General features: G+C 38.8%; 1 protein-coding gene across 1 annotated transcript in view; it reads left to right on the plus strand.

Annotated features, from left to right (window-relative positions):
- LOC126278621 (cohesin subunit SA-2-like) overlaps positions 1-20,790 on the plus strand; it is a 379,668-nt gene that overhangs the window by 198,055 nt on the left and 160,823 nt on the right. The window contains exon 11 of the mRNA XM_049978860.1: positions 12,302-12,454. Within this exon, the coding sequence (XP_049834817.1) occupies positions 12,302-12,454 (153 nt within the window). The remainder of the gene's footprint in view (positions 1-12,301; positions 12,455-20,790) is intronic.

Raw genomic sequence — 20,790 nt, forward strand, 5'->3', positions numbered from 1 at the left:
TCACAATGTAATTGAGCTATTTTCCAACATGCTATTACCACAAATTATGTATCAAAACACTTGCTTTTGAGAGCTCTTTCTTTTGTGCTAATCCAGAAGAAAGCAAAAATTCATGAACATGGTGAATTAAATGGAAAACTGTGAAGTACTGAGAAAGACGAAGGAATAGTAACATGAGAGGGTGTGTGTTTTTCGTCTGTAGTCAGTGGCCATGCAGTATACTCTGGTGATGCAAGCACAGTGACTTCTTGTGTATTGCTCATGAACTTTGTTCATTGTGCTGAGTGGTCGAAGTGGAGCATTTTGCAGTGTTGCCAACACCCGCCATTTGTGCTTTGAGTTGTTGCTTGCTGTAGTTTGAATACAGCAGGTTTCATGAAAGCATGTATACACGCACAAGTTTTCCTTAACATATAATACGTATTTATACCAATAACTGTTGGAACACGTCCTGTTAATTGTGATGCCACACATAGCAAATGGAGTAACCTGTGTTGGCTGCAGTCGGTAGAGGTACGGCGCGTTCCAGATTCTGCCAACAGACTCCAAGCAGAACTTCTGTATGTATGGTAAAATTAATTCACAGTGTTGAAGGACGTACAAGGTATAACTATTAATTAATCCTGAGTGGAAGCTGCTGTCACTCTATTTGCTATACACTGATCACATCAGCTGTATTTTGGGAAAAGCTGCCTTTTTATCAATATATATGCTAGAAGTCACTGCATTAGTGTTATGTCACCATGCTATACTGCTGTTGGGTGCAGGTGAAAAACAAACATCTGAGATCTATTCCAGAAGTTTTCACTGTATTTCACAGGGTGTATATGACCCAGGACAACCAGGAGATCCGGGAAAAAACTGGGAATTTTTTCATCCACCAGAATACTGCGGAAAACATGGGAAATTTTTCATTGTCTCTGTTTTCAGTTAAGTTTTTTTATTTTTGACTGGCAAGAACCAATACTCCTATTACTGTATCTCACTACTGCAGAATAATACTTAAGAAATAAGTCATGAATGTGAGAAAAACAAAAATAAAACAAATAGCAAAGGTAATGCACCATATACAGCAACAAAACACAGTGCTCATACAAGCATCTACCAACAATGTGTCAAAGGCATTAGGAAGACTGTGCAATGCTTCATAACAACAAATTGCCTCCAATGAGTGTGTTGTCACAACTGCTTACATTAGATTTGTTTTAATAGTTACAAGCAGGCTCATGTGCATGCACAGCAGAGTCGCATATGAGTGGTACCTTCTCCCACTTCTGGCCACAGAAATATGGCTGTTGGCTGCATTAGATGTCGTAGCCAGCAGCTAGATGATACTGGTAAAAATTTTACTGACACGCCCAAGCTGTCATATCAACGGGAGGGGAGCAAATTGAGATATCTGACCTGGGTGGCAATTTCGGGTGAGGGTGGGGGGGGGGGGGGGGGGGGCACCAAATTCATATTCTTGAAGTTAAAAAACAAACTTGTTTCACAAAGCACTTAGCCTCCAGTGCACATTGGTCTATTGATTACTCATATGATTTTGAAGCACATCACTGCTGGTTTCTGAACCCATTTTAAGTTGTTTTCTGAATGAACCACAAGTTGATTTTTGAATGCATGCATAGTGTATTTGATGTCTCTGTCAGGGGAATCTTCGTCGCATGTAGAAATAAACTTTCCTGGAAACAAAAGGGGACGGGGCCATACAAGCTAATCGGAGTAAATCCGATCGGATGAATACCAATCTCTGTCTGATTATGTGGTTTATTGGATTTGCGAATGATCAGCATTGTTATAATAAGTAGCAACATTGGTAGATTTAGACTACCAGAGTGGAAATAAATGACTAACAGGAATAACAGGTAAGAAAGATTACATATTATCTTCTTGGTGTATTCAAGAAAATGAAATTTTGACAGAAAATTTTTGGTCAGCTTGCTAAACTAGTAAGGGCCAGTTGTACAGTTCCTGGCTAGCAGCTGCTTCAGTTGTATTCTGGAAGCAGTGTGTAAAATCCATTGTATGAACATGTAACAATGCCTAACCAAAGAATAACCGCAGGATAACGAAACTCGTGATTCTGGAAGTTAATGAAGTTAACCGTCCAATAAGTTTTGACAGAGGCAGGAATGGTTACAGAATGAGCGATGACGAGATTGTTTGTTAGAACGAGGAAGGAGAAGAAATGGGGACATCACACAAATTGTGGAAGAATATGATGATTCCAAATTTTGATCTTATGCTTGAGAAACTGGAGCATATGAATGAAATGTGAAACTATTTCCTAACATAAAGCTTTTTGTTTGTAGTAGGCCTAATAGGCGTTTGATATTGGTACTTTGTGAGTTATAGTCTGTTGTGTTATAAAAATGACCAGTTGTGCCAAAACAGTCTCATTTATTTGGTGTGTGTTACAATTGCAGGAATATTAGAAAGGCCTATTTTGCTTTATCTAGCAGACAGTGAGAAAATAGATGTAACAAAGATCGAGAAACCACACCAGTCTTGGGTACTATTTGTATTAACAGCTTTTTTAGTATTAGACAACGACATTTCAATTTTTCATGTATCAGAATGTTTGACTAACCTTGATGAGGTAATAAATTCTTTCACAGAAAGGAAAGCATGCCATTTAAAGTCGTAGCAAGATTAGAGAAAAAATATGTGAGGAGTTAAGGATTGAAGAAATGTGTACTGTCTTGCTTGGCTCTTGGTTTTATGTAACTTATATTTAATTTTATGTCACACAAAATAGCAAGTTATTAGCTAACAGGCAATAAAGAGTGAAATTTTCTGAAGAGTTCTTGTTCTTCCGATTACAAATAATCCCATCCAGTATTAATTGCAAGATTTAAATACACTTTTCAATTCCACAGATTGAAATACAGTGACATGCAATAGAAGAGTGCTGTGTGAAGAGGCATGGCACTGCACTTTAGCACACTTAAGACCAAATAACATGTCTTACCTACCCTTGAACACATATGTTTTATCTATCAGACTCTGCAGAAAGATGGGTGCTAAAAATGATTTTGCTGTTTTCTCTTCGTTTACTGCTATCATGTCAAATGAAACATACATAGGTAAAGAAATCCACTACTGTACAGCTACACTATTGATGACAAACAGCTGGAGACAGTGTCTGTCATAAAATGTCTAGGTGTAACTATCCAAAGCGACCTTAAGTGGAATGACCATATAAAACAAAAGTGGGAAAAGCAGACACAAGACTCAGATTCATTGTAAGAATCTTAAGGAAATGTAACTCATCCATGACAGAAGTGGCTTATAAGGCGCTTGTTCACCTGATTCTTGAGTATTGTCGATCTGTCTGGGATCCCTATCAGGTAGGACTGATAGAGAAGATCCAATGAAGAGCGCCGCATTTCGACACAGGATCGTTTAGCTGGTGAGAAAGCGTTATGGAGATGCTAAACAAACTCTTACCGACAATCATTCTTCCCACGCACTATTTGCGATTGGAACAGGGTTGTAGGGATCAGATAATGGTACCGAAAGTACCCTCTGCCACACACCATTAGGTGGCTTGCAGAGTATGATGTAGATGTAGATTAAAACAAAATGGATTTCTGCAGCCGAGAGCTATCAAGTGAATTAAAATACGTTACCTTAATGGGAGGCTAAAATATGTTATTAGTTTCAGATTTTATTTTATTTCCGTCTTTCTCACAGTCAGGTATTGATCGCCTTGCAGAACAATGAAGCTATTTTTGTAAGTTTGCTAAAGAAATTTCGCTTTTATTAATCAATTCCACTGAGGCAGTCAATGTATTTGAAATGAAGTTTTTAATTCCACACTATTGGCTAGTTTCAACTGTTCACTGAATTTCAAGTGCACAATTTCACGTTCTAGCACATATGCCATTATGACATAATAAAGAACCAAACATGAGATAATACAGTACTGGTACTCCAAGAAAATTTACAGCCCAAAAACCACACTGAATAGCTTAATATTAGGTCGAGGTCTGCTTCATTGGGAATCTGGACATATGAATGTGCACTTTAAGTATGCACATTAAATGTGCACATTTTAGTATGGTTCACAAAATTCTGATGTCTTGTTTCTTTTATGACATAATGTAAGATTTTTTAATGTTCTACACGTACAAACATATGGGCTTCCTATGTCATTCTAGCTGCGCAAGTGCAGTGGCACCAGTTACCGGGCGCTCTCTGCCAACTGCTGAAACGAACTTATTTCTAACAGGTCACAGGAAAATATTGTGATTGATGGTTTGAAAAGCGTTACTTTCAAAGTAAATTTTCATTCATGCAAGCTGAACTACGTGTGAGAATGTACGATGAATTTCTTAAATGACAGAACGTTTGACTCTCATTTAAAAATTAACTCTTTGATGACAAGCCATTTAGAAGAATTTTGAGCCTAGAAGATCAGACATTTATGTTGTTATTAAAAATTTTAGTGGCACATTTGTGTGATATATCTCAGAGTATAACAGACGCAAAAACGATCAACATTGTATTGTATGTTCAGCTTCTCTTGCAGCTTATTAACCTTAAGAGACCAATATTATATGTGAAAGCTTTGCTTTCCTCGAAGCAACACTGATAATAATTTAAATTATTAACTTTTTCTTTTTGTGTGTTTGCACTACTTGCTGTTGGCTGGCTATATCACATGTCCTATGCTCCGAATATCCACTGTTAGCGGCTGGTGAGTTCACGTGACATGAGCTATGGTTGGCTTACAACTGCATTGCAACTTGATTTCAATGCTTCAGAAAGTAACATGCGATTTGTGGTGGAATTCGAATTTATACTTTTGTAATACAAGAATATCCATCGTACATCTTGCTGCACATTAAAGATCTTTCCAAAACGTGTTTTTTCCCTGAGTTTCGTTTTCTAAAGTGCCAGGAAATTCTATATCCGTGTATAAAACCATAACCATTCAAAGGACTGATAAGTTTTACAGCTCCAAGAGAAAATATACTGTTACTTAAATGGAAAAAAGTCTGGTTTTAGCCAGGAGGAAGTGTGTATTTTTAACTGGGAAATACAGAAAAAAATTGGGGAATTCTTTTTCCTTGTTCGCATATACACCCTGTTTCAGTTTTCAGTTTGTTTCCCCTTTTGCTATTTTCAGAGTGAAAGTAAAATGAAGGAACCCTCAAAACTATGTGTTTTAATGTATAATTTGTGGCAGTAATATTTGGGAAATGGATGAAGGGAAATACCATAGATCAATTACATTGTACATCCTTATCAAGTTGTAAGCTTTTCAATTAAATACCCTACAGAACTACTAGTGGCAGAACCCACTTTTTACCTAATTTTAAGACATAAAGTTCTGATATTTGGGGGATGCGCAATTTGGTTATGTCAGTTGATGCTATGACTGTTGGTAAAATTGCTACCCAGGAGGAGAAGAACGAAATTCTGCCGCCAACTCTGACTTACAGCTTCTGTGCCTGTTTAAACTTTATATCCAGTACTTTAGGAATTTCAAATGCTTCGTAGCCTAAGGTCTATAAACTTATTACATAGTGAGGTAAACACAGTGGGCTTGTCTGGTACAGAGAGGTGTGTGTGCATCCCCGCAGAGTTTTATTTTAGGTTCGATGAGAGAAACAGAGATGGGAAAAAATGAGTTTACTTCCCTAATTGATGTTACAAGCTTATTAGAGGTTGGCTCAGTTAATTTCTGGACCCTGTAAAATGTTAATTTAAAAGGAAGCTGTGGTGCTACAGTTTCGCTTCATGCCTTCTTTCAATCCTGACAATGTATATGACATACAATGTGTGGTGCAAAGTATATACATGAATAGTGTATGTAGTTGTTGCAACTATATTATGTCAGATTTGAGCACAAAAGTCAAAATGTGCTATCGCAAAACCGTTGTTCTGTTTCTTTGTAACATCTCTGCCATAGGACATGATATGGACGAAAAGTAAATTTTCAGCACTTGCAATAGGCTTTCACCCCTACCTGCACTCCCGTCGTTTAAGGGCCTGTCCCCCTCTCTCCGCATCCAGAAGGCAATCTTATTTTATATGTGTTAGTGTTGCGTGGTGGCTGCATTGGCTCTTGGGTGACATAACAAGTCACAAGCCAATAAGAGCTCACTAGGCAGAAATGGCCGATGTTCCCTTGATTCTGATCGAGCATTTTCTTTGAGACTTGTTGTACGAATTTAAAAGACTGAATATCGACATTGTTGCTGAATACAGTGCATTGGAAACATGTGCAAAAAGACAAGAGTGGGCAACCTAGCAGTAGCTGTATCACAATTGTGCAGTGAAGCCAAATGTTGAAAGTTGTGTTGGCAATGCTGATTTTGGTTAATGTCAGCATTTTTTCTCTCATATCTCTGCTTTCTGCAGTGGCCTGCCTGACCTCCGCCACTTCCGGCAGTGTGAACCGTCTGTCTTTTGTGACACTTATAACTTGTTCATTCACATCAAATGTCAATAGGAAGAAAACAGATGAATTCAAGTGAGACCTCAAGTAAGAACATATTATTGAGGTAAACCTTACTAGGAAGAAACATAAAATTGGGAAGTTTTTAGTATTGATGTTATGGGTTTTCACAGGGGCTACACTTTTGTGATATAAAATTGTAAAAAACGTAAAATCGGATAATGTAAAATCAAAGTTATATTGTATATTGCTGGTTTGTTCATTTTCTAGCCAGTGTTTACAACACTGGGAAAAATACAATAGGAAAGAACTTAATACCAATAATACTGTTATACCTTCTACTGCAGACACTTCTAGTAATTATGCCTGAGTGCTAACTTTGCGCATTCCCTATGTTCTGTGCCATAAAGCCCAGCCATTCTACATTTAAAATAGATCACCGATGTAAATTTGGCACACAGAGCACTGTGTTCCAACAAGTTACACTGTCCACACCTTACTGGGAGCAAACATCCATGTGTTTCTTTTGTGTTCCACCTAAAGTCACTTAAGTTCCTGACTGAGTCTTTTATCACCAGTAGCACCTTCCAAGCAGCCCTGAAATACAGGCATTTAGATATTACCCACATAATCACATAGAAAAATGTCAAAAAGAGTTCATTCTTACTCAACACATTGATGATAATGGTGGTGATGTTTGGTTTGTGAGGCACTCAACTGCATGGTCATCAGCACCTGTACAAAGTCCCAATTTGTACCTAGTCCAAGCTAGTCACTGTCATAAATGATGATGATGAAATGATGAGGACCACACAAACACCCATTCCCCGGGCAGAGAAAATTCCCAACCCGGCTGGAAATAGAAACCTGGACCCTGTGATCCAGAAGCAGCAATGCTAGCCACTAGACCATGAGCTGCAGACTCACCACATTGAGATGATTGATGCTGATTGCTGTCCCATGGCATCACTCGCTTTCACTGGCTTTCTTCTGGCATTAAGTGTAATGCTGCTGGGGGTAAAGCACCATTAAGTGACCGGACTGTCATTAACTGCTTGAGGATGGCATGTGCAGGACAGTGAGTTGCGTACTAACAGTGCCAGGGCAGTGGCAGAATCAGGAGAGCTCATTTAGCAATAACATTCTTTTATACTGTAAGGTGCTTCTTCAGAAGTTGGTGGCAGTGTCTCAGTAGTGAGCATAGTCTCCCAGACTGCAGTTGCCACCTTAATATAACACTCAGCAGTGTGCTTACCTTCAGCACTGCAAGTACATGGGTGGCCGTGCACTGCTTCAGCAAAGTAGCAGCAGCTGATGCTATCTTGATTTGATTAGATTTGCACAAGGACCCAAAACAACAGTGGTCTTAGCCTGCTATTGCCTGCACTGAAACTGAATTTATTGTGCGGTTCCTCTCTGTGATTTTAGTAATGCCTGCCAGTATCCTTAAAGAGTAATAGGAGACCCTTTGCTAGATCTTTAGTAGACACAAATTCTTCAGGAATTAATGACATGAATGTTCTGTGCCTTTTGGCTCCAACGTTTCAATTTTAAGTTACATGTCGTGCAGTTTCGCCCTCTTGCTACAGTCTTTACATCTCATCTGAGATGTGGAGGCAGCCTTGCCTGTGGCTATCAAGCATGTAGGATGTAGAGATGTAGCTATTTGCAAGTTGTGCCTCATGTCAGCACCAAGGACACCTGTTGCGTAGGTTCTGTGGCAATCCTCAGGTCCTACAGGTGACTGTCGGAGGTGGTGAAGACTGTTGGCCTCACATGAAGGGTGCAGGTAGAGCTCACAATTTACAACATCATTCCCAGAGTTGATTGGGGTAATTTGGTTTGGAGCCGTGTGAAGGTTCTGAAACAAAGGCTTTGCTGACTCTGTGACAGTTTTGGCTGCAGATTTCTAGACCTGCGTTATAGTGTGGGGATTTGTAGGTCTCCCCTTGATAGGTCAGGGGTGTACTACACAAAGGAAGCAGCTACTCGGGTAGCAGAGTACTTATAGAGCAAACATGAGGAATTTTTTAGACTGCAGTAGTTTGAGATTCTCTGATGAACACTCACCAGTTGATATTCAGCAAGGGAACTCAAACAGCATTCAGAATAAAGACACTTCGACTGTCGCAGTTTTATCGGCAAACTGTCAAAGTATTCATAATAAAGTTCCCAAATTTACTGCCCTCCGTAAGATTTTTGCACTCAAATTATTCTTGGGACCGATAGCTGGCTGAAACCTGAAGTGGAAAGCTCTGAGATATTTAGCAAGTCATGGAACATATATCGGAAAGACAGATTAGAGGCCCTTGGAGGGGAAGTGTCCATTGCAGTTGGCAAAAATATTGTTTCTATTTGAGGGTGTATACGACCAGGGACAACCAGGATATCCAGGAAAAACCCGGGAATTTTTCCATTTGGGAGAAAACCGGGAAAAACCCGGGAATTGTTTAGAATTACGGGAATTTTTCATTGTTTTAGTTTTCAGTTAAATATTTGTTATTTTGACTGGTAAGAACCAATACTCTAACAAAGGTTATTATCGTATCCCACTACTGCAGAATGATACTGCAGCAACAAAACATGAAAACATGAACAGAGAGGAGGGGCGGGGGGGGGGGGGGGGAATAAAACTTAAGTTACAAATGAAATTTGCCATATACAACAACAAAACAGTGCTAATACAAGTGTCTGCCAACAGTAAAGTGTGTCAAAAGCTTTAGGAACACTATTCAATGCTTTGTAACAACTAATTGCCTCCGATGAGCATCACATGACAACTGTTTAAATTAGATTCCTTTGAGCAGTTGCAGGCGGGCTCTTGTGCACATGCAGTTGAGTCGCGTATGAGTAGTACCTTCTCCCACTTCTGGTTACGGAAGTGTGGCTGGGCGCCACTACTTAATATTGCCCTGTTTGGAAATATCGTAGACTGGGGCTGATGCACAGAGCAGACCGAGTCGTGTTGGGGAGGTGTGTCTTCTCCACGTAACCTGTGTTTACGTTCAGTGATTTTGTTGTTTCCTCTTCGTTTATTGCTCTCACGTTAAATGATAACAAAACGGATTTTTGTGGTTGGGAGCTATCAAATGAACCAAAATACGTTCGCATAAGATCAGATTTAAGGAAGATATTGAAGCAATTCAGAGGTGGACTCCTAGATTTGTTACTAGTAAGTTCAGACAACATGTAAAAGTATTACAGAGATGCTTCTGGAACCTAAATGGGAATCCCTGGAGGGAAGGCGACGTTCTTTTCAAGAAATGCTATTAAGAAAATTTAGAGAATTGGCATTTGAAGTTGACAGCCAAATGATTCTTCTGTCGCCAACATACATTATGCTTAAGGACCATGATGCTAAGATACGAGAAATAAGGGCTCATACAGAGGCACACGTCGTTTTTCCCTCACTGTATTTGGGAGTGGAACAGGAAAGCAAATGAAATGACAAGTAGTGGTACAGGGTACCCACTGCCACACACCATATGATGGCTTGCAGAGTATTGTGCAGGGTACTCTCCATCACATACCGTATGATGGCTTGCAGAGTATCTGTGTATATGTATATGTAGATGTATCTGCAATTCTTCCAGCTGCCAGAGTGTCACCATGGCTGCTCCCAATATCCTTAATGACCTTGTGAGAACTCTGAATACAGTTTCAGGTTCTGTTCTCACATTGCTATCAGGGTTTCCTCACTGACTTTCACCACAATGGTTTGGACATCAGATACAACCTTTCAGTCAGTTAACCTCCAGTCCAATGTCAAGACCTGGTTATGCGACCATACTTCTAAACCATAGTCTTTGGAGTAACATCCTTAAGAAGTTTTGGCATACAGATTTATATTTATGCAGTCTTGAAAAGTTCAGCTACTGTCTTACCCAACATCTTTATCTCCTCTGATGGAGATATTGTGTGCACTATCTCCTTAAGCCCATCCACTGTTCCCAGTCCATCACAGAAAAAGGTTGGAGCACCTTGGTCTAAAAATATCCTCCTGAGTGTGGAGTATAGACTTGTGTCTTCTCTAATATTCATAAAGAGTAGTTCCTCCCATTGTGAGGTGATGATGGCCAGTGGGTATCATGTTGTATAACAGCCATCCTTAATAGCAGCTCTATCACACTGCTCACTGGGCCACTCCTGATGATACCCTCATTTCTGAAAAGCACTCACTGTTGAGGACAACATACTGGGTTCCATTGTTAAAGAAGTCTTCGAACCACTCACATGTCTGGGAACCTATTCCATAGGCTCTTACCTTCGTTAACAGTCTGTGTAGGGCTTTTCTGAAATTCTTGTTGATTCATCGACATAAGCTAAGAAATTTATTATACTAAAATTCAGAATATGTTCTAGATTTCTGCAGTAAACCAGTGTTAAGAATAGTGGTATCTGATTATGCTAGTCCTTTCTTTCACACTTTTTGTGTATAGGAGTCCCTGCACTTTTTCCCAGTGACTTGGGACTTCACGCTGGAGGAGAGACTTGTGATAAATGCAAAGTAAGGGGCAAGTGGCATAGAGTACTCATTCTAAAACTGAATTGGGATTCTATCCAGATCTGACAACTCGTTTGTTTTCAACTCTTTCAGTGATTACTCTATGCCAGTGATGAGTATCACTATGTCATCCATATGGGACATTGTTTGATGGTCAAATGATGGTATGTTTGAACAATTCTCCTGTGTGAACAATCTCTTAAATGTGAAATTTAAAATTCAGGCTTTCATTTTTCTCTTCTTCTGCCACACCAGACTGGTCAACAGGAAACTTCCTGGCAGATTAAAACTGTGTGCCCGACCGAGACTCGAACTCGGGACCTTTGCCTTTCGCGGGCAAGTGCTCTACCAACTGAGCTACCGAAGCACGGCTCACGCCAGGTACTCACAGCTTTACTTCTGCCAGTATCCGTCTTCTACCTTCCAAGCCATGTCTCCGCAGTATCAGTTCTTTCAGGAGTGCTAGTTGTGCAAGGTTCGCAGAAGAGCTTCTGTAAAGTTTGGAAGATAGGAGTCAGATACTGGCAGAAGTAAATCTGTAAGTACCGGGCGTGAGTCGTGCTTTGGTAGCTCAGTTGGTAGAGCACTTGCCCGAGAAAGGCAAAGGTCCTGAGTTCGAGTCTCAATCGGGCACACAGTTTTAATCTGCCAGGAAGTTTCATATCAGCGCACACTCCGCTGCAGAGTGAAAATCTCATTCTGGAAACATCCCCCACTATCCTTTCTTTCAGGAGTGCTAGTTCTGCAAGGTTCGCAGATGAGCTTCTGTAAGGTCTGGAAGGTAGGAAACGGATACTGGCAGAAGTAAAGCTGTGAGTACCGGGCGTGAGTCATGCTTCGGTAGCTCAGTTGGTAGAGCACTTGCCCGCGAAAGGCAAAGGTCCCGAGTTCGAGTCTCGGTCAGGCACACAGTTTTAATCTGCCAGGAAGTTTCATATCAGCGCACACTCTGCTTCAGACTGAAAATCTCATTCTGGATTTTTGAGAATGTTTCTCATGATGTAGAGACTGTATTGCAAAAAATAAATCCCATCTGAAATCAGTATCATTAAAAGAATTTATTTTCTGGATGATAATAAATGAGGTCTGTATAAGGTGTTAAACAAACTAATCATGTATTTTCACAGATAAAGGTTTGTGTATGTTATTTCTTCAGATTTTTCATAATTTTTTTCCCCCATATGTAACAAAAAAATTCTTTATCTGTGGTAATTTATGTGACACTGTATACAATAATTAAAATGAGCTGATATTAGGAAAACACACTGAATGTAAAGTCTTAGGTTTTATTTTTATATCATATAATGAAGTGTAATGTTTACTGCATAGCAGTAGCAACAGATGGTTTCTAGTTGTCTCACATTATAGATTTTCTGTGATCTACTTAGGAACAACCAATGGAAAATGAAGTTCTGATATCTTGGACAAGAAAGCTGTGTTGCCTTTACAAGTGCAGTGACATGAGTAATCACAGCCTGTTGAAAGAAGCCACGCACAGTATTTTTAACTATTTGAATCAGGTGCAGTCCGTACCAGATAAGGTAAGCAAACCAATAAATAGACAGTAACTGAGATGTACTGTATCAAACTTAATGGTAAGTAGTGAAAATCTTTGTCAATAATTTGCTATTGAAAAGATTGTTTTGAAATAAAGTTTGAGATTCATGTAGAAGACATACAATGAAATTATTCTGGTTTTCGTAACTTTTGAATGGACTGCTAATCACAGGATGTTTGTGGACTGTTTTGCTGCTAGCTGACAAATAGGTAATATTTGAGCATACATATATAAATTAAAGAGAAACTAACTCTCTCTCTCTCTCTCTCTCTCTCTCTCTCTCTCTCTCTCTCTCTCTCTCTCACACACACACACACACACACACACACACACACACACACACAGAGAGAGAGAGAGAGAGAGAGACATGTGTGTGCTCATGAATGTCAATTAACAAGCTACAATGTATTATAATCAGGAATTTCTACAATTTGACTCTTTACTTGCAGGGTTGCACTAATCATTTTATGATCTGTAATTATCTCTGTGCATCCCTCTGGTCCCTCTGAACAGTGACAGATCTTAGAATGTTCATATTAATTTGAAAGTATTTCAAAATCTTAAACATGACTGAAAAACAGCAACTGTGTAATTCAGAATAGACTGAAAAATCAGCCAACCAGAAGCAAATAAAGGTTTATTATCCCTTGAGCATGGTTTTGATATTTGTAAAAATATCTTCTTCAGAAGTATTGGCCCTAAAAATGTATATACCACTTACAAAATATTTTTTTTATTAACATAATAAAATATGAATAGAAAAATGTTTGTGAGGTAAACATACCCACTTATTACATCACATGATGCCATAATATATTAGATGAAGCCAAGTGGTTCTTGTTGTAAATGAAATCGACAAAACGAGTTTTTGCAAGCCATGGCTTTAGATAGCGTCAGATTACATGTATCGTACTTCAGAAAGACTACCCATTAGTAAATGCCCATAGGTAAAGGCTCTTGTGAACAATATAAATGTAATAAGCGTCACATGATGAAATATTTGCGTAATTTACATGTACCTTATGGCAGAGACTAAGGCTGACTACTACAAATATACAGACCCAGGTGACTAGGAAAAATCGGGCTACAGAGGGCGCTAAATACATGCGCATAGAACCACATCTTGATTGTGTTGAACAACAGAATTTTGTAGTAATGTAAGTAAGAAAATTTCTCTAAAAGGCCATTAAAAATATAAAAATTTATAGGTGTACACTCCATATAAAATTATTAATACATTTGGTGACAGAGTAATATTGTACATAAATTCAGCATGCAGAATCTGTTTGCAAAATGTCACTGTTACAGATACAATGGTTAAAGAAGAGCAAATATAAGCTAAAACAACTTCAATAGGAAAAAACTTCCACTTAACACAATGGAAGCTTAAGCGATAAGAAAAAAGTGAAAGCAATGGGTGCTATACTCACGCGTGTAAGCACTGTGTCTTACTGGTGTTAAGTAGCATAATTTTATATTAAGCAGTATGACAGTTTTATATAGGAGGCCACTAATAAATGCCAAAATTTTAGAGTTTTACATTAAATATAAAATCTGTAATACATTTATGTAGCACAGTGACATTGCACATATCGTTAGTATGCAGAAGATAACAGGCAACAAAGCTTGCTTCTGTTGCCAAAAAGGTGAAGGACACAATGAATGGATAAAGCTACATCACAACATAAAAAGAGAATCTTCTGTTAAACTGTACCAATACTATTTTGTGGTATATGAACTGTATGAACATGTGTTGATAAGACCACAAAAGATGAAACCAAGCGATATGAAATGTTAGGAGCTCAGTAGTAGAAAAAATATATTTCGAGAAAAATGGCATGTTCACCAACATTGGCGAAGATCATATATATGTATTATGTGACCATGAGCAGCAGTTTCAATCCATCAAAGATGTGTTTACTCGCGAGTTGCAAGTGATCGTTCAATATGTTACCGTCCCCCTTAGCAACATGTTTATAAATTTCAAGTTCCTGTAATGAATTCAGTTTCCAGCCTTTTTATTTCCTTATGTAAAACTATGGTTTCTTTTCATTCCTTTGGAGAATGGTCTGAAATAAGTAATCGTTCAGCAAATGAACAATTATGCAAATGTCCCCCTTTCTTACCAAACATATGTTCCTTATATCTGGCTTTAATAGCTGTACCCGTGTGTCCTATATACAAAGGATGTTCAAAACGTTTTGCACAGTCGTTTCTAATTATTTTATTTTTTGCAGGAGGAGAATGAAATTTTCTGTGAACGTACTTGAAACATTTAGCTATACATTGAGCCTATTCAGTGTAGATTCCATCAGCTGTGACGCATCTGTCCCAAAGCTCTTTCCATGTTGTAAATGCACTTTGGTAAAATTATGGAGATTGACTTGTATACCATGCTTGACACACGAAATAAGATCTTTCTCCCTATCAAATATTTTACCATCAGGTGGGCGTTCAGATGACCAACGAGGTACAAATCAGACAGAGCCAAGTCTGGACTGTAGGGGGGATGAGGAACAATTTTCCAACCCATTTTCCTTATTTTATTGTGCATCATAAGGGCTGTATGGGGTTTGGTATTGTAATGATGTAGTCCGATGGGATGACCCTGAAACTGTGGTCTGTGGGTCTTGATGGCACGTTGCACCTTGTCCAGTGACAAACAGTAATGGTCCCGGGTAATTGTGAAGCCAGGTTCCAAAAAGTCAATTAAAATGATGCCTCACTGATGCCAGACAAAGCAGGCCATCACCTTTCGGCCTGCTGTTTATGAAAGTCTTGGTTTCCTCTTCCAAGGGGAGCCCGGATGAGACTACTCCATGGGTTGAGTTTTGCTCTCTGAATTAGTGAAAGGATCTTGTTCAGTTTTTAATGTGTGTGCTAAATTTTTCTTCAGACTGTTGTTCATAGAGAAAGTAACTTTACAGCCATATTTTCTAGTCAGAAGATGGTTAATCCTGGAGGAGACATTACCTTAAATGACATTTAAATAAACTTGCCATCTCCCTCTTCATTACTCTTCATTTTGTCACCTAGTGTTGAAAATTTTTTATTTGTCCTTTTTTTTGGTAAGTATTTGATTGACTAAATCTTGTTTGTAACCATTATTGCTAGCAATCACCTTAATCAAATTAATTTCTTTCTGATAATCGTGTGGTGAAAGTGGTGGCGTTAAAGCACAATTTTTTGCTCAATGGAAAACCGCAACTTCATGAGCTTTAGGGTGGGAAGAATCTGATGGAATAATATTATCAGAATACATTGTCTTACGATGGGTATCAAAAGTGATGCCATCCTGTGTGCATAATTTCAGATTAAGGAAATTTAGGTCACCATTCTCTTTTTGAATTTCTTTTGTGAGAGTTCCGTTATTGTGTTTTGATGATGACGCACAGCTTCAAGAAGAGGTAACCACGTGGTTTAAGGCGCAGGCGGCCGAATTTTACGATGAAGGTATTTCCAAGCTCGTCCATCACTACGATAAGTGCCTTAATTTAAATGGCAACTATGTAGAAAAGTAGTATTTAAGTGTGGCTTTCATCTGTATATAATAAAAAAAATTCCAATACTTTATTTATTTTTAATTCCAAAGCGTAATGTACTTTGTGGATAGCCCTCGTATTTGAACACTTTCATTTTAACTATCTGATCTTACCTATTTTCAACAGAAAAATTACTGTCAAAAGTAAAAAATTCCTTGAGTTTACTTTGTAAATGTCTAGCTAACTTGTGGTGGCCACTCCCTGTGCTATTTATGATGGGGCAGATGGGATGGTGGTTATTGTGAAGCTTGAACAGGCTTTTTAAAACGAGAGGCTTTGGATTCATATTCACTAAACATTTCTTCTGAAATTTCCTGAACAAGTTTTCAGTATTGTTTAAGCAATTCGGAATTTCTTTTTGCGGATTAACAGTGGGAGTTGTGCTGATTTCGGTGATGCCATTTTCCTCAAAAAATTTTAACGTTTTGTCCACATACTCATTTTTTAGGCAATGATCACTGTGTTGCCTTTATCGATTTTAGTTATTAAACTTTCATTATTTTACAATTTACGATTAATATTATTAATCACTTTCATTTCTTTAGTGCAAACGCTACTCATAACTGCCATTTCTTTTTCTATGGTGTTGTTACATTCATAACCTATCCTAACCTGTTGGACCGTATCTACTTTAGCACTGTTTAGACCAGTTTTAAGGTTAACCACAAAATAACCTATTACAGCAGAGTCACTAAGCATAGGGGCTACATTTTATTTTATGCCTTTTTTTTAAAAAATTGGGCCTTCTTCCTCCAAAAAGTGAATTTGTGTTTTATTTAATACTCTTTCAGAAAACTGTTATTCACTATAACTTTCTGATGATTTATTGGTGTAGTGTTCTTAAGTTTTGACAATTTCTTTTCATGTCCAGCTTCAATTTCACATTTACAATTATACAACCAATTATTGATACCATACCATATAATATCAATTTGAAAATTAATATTTTCTTTAAAAGCTTTAGTTAAAACAAGATATAACTCATAAGCTTCTGCATTCAACTTACCTTTCTTTTTGTACGGCTCAACTCTTCTGTCAGCTAAAACTTGCACTAATTTCTTCTTTTTTTTCTCACACTACTTAACATTAATGAAAGCTTTCACATAGTCCGGCATCAGGGTCAACTCTTCACATTGCTTATTAAAATCAGTGGCCATACCTGTTTTTAAAATTTTAAAATTAATGTCCATATATATGGTGATAGCCATTGATACCTGGGCAGGCATGTATTTCACTATCTTAAACATGACTGCAAGACAGCAACTGTATGATTCAGAATAGATTGCAGAATCAGTCAACTAGTTGCAAATAAAGGTTTATTATCCCTTGACCATGGTTTCAATATTTGTTAAAATATCTTTTTGGTAACAGAAGTAAGCTTTGTTATCTATTATCTTCTGCACACTTAAGGTAGGTGCAGTATCACTGTGCTACATAAATGTATTACAGATTTTATATTTAATGTAAACCTCTAAAATTGTAGTATTCATTAGTGGCCTTCTATAAGAAATTGTCATGTTGTCTTGATATAAAATTATGCTATTTAACACCAGCAAGACGCAATGCTTGCATGCGTGGTATAGAGCCCACTGCTTTCCCATCCATGTACAATACAATTACTCTGTCAGCAAACGTATTAATAATTGTAGAGGAATTTTCACACTTACTTTATTATAAAACACTGTTGTTCAACACAACCAAGACACAGTTCTATGTGCATGTATTTAGCACCCTCTGTAGCCCAATTTTTCCTAGTTGCCTGAGTCTGTATATTGGTAGTAGCTGGCTATAGTCTCTGACATAAGGTACGTGTAACTGATGCAAATATTTCATCTCGTGATGCCTATTACATTTATATTGTTGAGAAGAGCCTCTACCTGTAGAGGCTGCATTTACTAATGAGTAGTCTTTCTGAAGTACGATATATGTTCGTTTATGACAAGAGCCACTCTGCTTCATCTAATCTATTGCGGTATCATGTGATGTAAAAAGTGAGTACGTTTACTTCACCAATATTTTTCTATTAATATTTTATTATGTTTGTAAAAAAAATATTTTGTAACTGGTATATTCATTTTTAGGGCTAATACATCTGGAGAAGATATTTTTACAAATATTGAAACTATGGTCACGGGATACTAAACCTTCATTTACAATTGGTTGGCTGATTTTTCAATCTATTCTAATTTGAAAGTAACTGAAGTAACTAAAAATATGATTACTTTATCTCTGTTTTAGTGGCAACTCTGTTGAAGTACAGAGAAATCCTTCCCATACTGCTGCTTGGAAAAGAATCATTTAAAATAATATTTCCAACTACGGAAATGGAGATAGATACATAGGGAATTAGTGGAAATATTTTGAGAAAGAGGATCAGGTTATAATGGTAGGTGTAGCAGGAAAAAGCAAGGCTGAAGACAGAAATTACAGCAGTAAGGGTTACTTGGATGCAAGTAGTAGTAGCAAGTACAAATACAATTTCGAGTTTCATGGAGGCAGTACAGCTGCATGACCAGCCCTGGGTTAACACTGCTGTGAGTCATGTGCACAGAGTTGACCAGCTGCTGCTGACTGAATTGCAGTTGCAAATGAGTGCAGTGCGTGTTGCTACAATTTGAAGATGGATGTTGTATCCTGCCTAGTTGTCAAAGATGGGGTTTCTAGGAAACCTGGTCCTCGGATTGCTAGACATTAATTTAAGCAAATCGCATTAAAGAGTTTTATTACAAAATGAATCAATGACAATTCTTAATTTTGAGAAATATGTAGATGTTTGCAAGCAAAGGGCGACAGGTAATGTAGTCAATGTCCTTCAGTATAATGATTCCAATACAAGTGAAGTAATGCAGTGGATGCTTCTATCCAAGTCACTGGTCTGTAGAACTCGTAGAACTGGGCTATGGCCAATCATCACGGCTCTTATGTTCTCTTCATGTAGAGGATACTACCGTCACATTGTCATCCAGGAGAGGGGTCAGTCAGCGTGCAATTGGCTGATGCGCTCTTCACAGCATCCTCTTTGCTCTAACATTAACGACTGGCTTGCCAGTGCTTGAGTTTATGCCAGAATATATGTACACAAGACACAGCCAACACATGAATAAGAGAGGCAAGGATATATTGGCTGAACTTCTTGCAGAAAAAGGAAGGGGTGGGTGGGAGGGGGGGACCATCACACACAGCAAGATCTGTATGGTTACTGATGCCAAAGAGTATTTTTTAATGAAGTTATAACAACACATTAGCATCACAAAGTGCTTAAGAATGCACAGAAATATAAGGTTAGCTTATTTCATCAGAATAAGTGGCCGTCCGAGACAGCCACAGCAACAGGGAAGTAACCGATTTTGTGACTTTTATCAGTTGCTAACCAGGAGCAAATTGTTTAATTTCATTTGTGTGCTTTGATAGTTTAGTTCTTGAGTTTCTGCATGTTAATTTAATATCTAATAGCCACAGTTCTCGTATTTTCATTTGTGTTGGAAAATAAACCGATTTTGTGACATGTTAGAAGTTCCTCATCAGGGGTGAATTATGTAGTTTCACCTGAGTGCCTCAGTAGTTAGGTTTTTGAATCTCTGTGTATTAATCTAAATTATTAGACACAGTTCCTGCATTTTCGTCAGTGTCTACAGTAGAGCTCCACAACGCGAGTCAATAGTCCATTTACCTGGGTAGTTCAATTTTCCACGGTCTTTAATATGGATAGGGAGAGTGATTGTTGTGTGCGGATGCAAGCCAAGTTGGTGACACTTTGCTCTCAGCTCCAGGCTGTGATGGCTTCAGTTACACAGCTTGAAGCTGCAATGGATGGGCACCACTGTTGTGGGCCAGCCGTGGGGATCCAATGGACGTCCAGCATGTCAGAGTCCTCCTACTGGTCCTCACTGGTGGCCAGCTCAGTTACTGCTCACGCTGAGGTTGACCCCTTACCCTGGGTCAAGTGGGAGGTCGCCCTGGGGCATAGCAGTTGGTGAAAGACTTCCCAGGGGACCACAAACAGGTTCCAGGTGCTCTCTGTGGCTGGCACTGTCACTCAGCCATATTCCGTCGCCTGTCCTGTTTCAGAGGAAAGGTCTCAGCTAGCAAGATCTGGGCAATCTCAGAGGGTGGGATTACTGATAGTTGAAGGCTCCAATGTTATGCACGTTATGGGGCCCCTTAGGGACATGGCTGCCAAGAAGGGGAAGAAATCCAATGTGCACCCCATGTGCATACTACATGGAATCATTCCAGACATGGAACAACAGGTCCTTCTGGATGCCATGGAGGGCACAAGGTGCAGCCAACTACAGGTGGTGGCTCACATCGTTTCCAATGATGTGTGTCACTTTGGATCAGAAGAGACTCTCTCTGGTTTTGAGCGGCTATCGGAAGTGGTAAAGGCTGCCAATTTTGTTTACAAGATGAAAGCAGAGCTGACCATTTGCAGCAACATCGACAGGACTGGTTGCAGACCTCTGGTACAGAACTGATTGGGGGGTCTGAATCAGAGACTCAAACAGTTCTGCAACTGTGAAGGCTGCAGATTCCTTGAGCTGCGCCATAGGGTAGTTGGGTTTCAGGTTCCGCTGAATAGGTCAAGAGTCCACTACAGGTAAAAGGCGGCTACACCGATGGCATGTGGCATGGACTGGGTGATTTTTAGGTTAGAGGGTTTCAGATAACACAGAAAGGGCTTCAGTCACACGGGGTGCAGGCCGAACACAAGAAGAACATAGAGTCAGGAACAATCGGTATAACAGCGGTAAATTGTTGTAACTGTGTTAGGAAAGTA

Source organism: Schistocerca gregaria, chromosome 6 (assembly GCF_023897955.1).
Source record: "Schistocerca gregaria isolate iqSchGreg1 chromosome 6, iqSchGreg1.2, whole genome shotgun sequence".
NCBI lineage: Eukaryota > Metazoa > Arthropoda > Insecta > Orthoptera > Acrididae > Schistocerca > Schistocerca gregaria.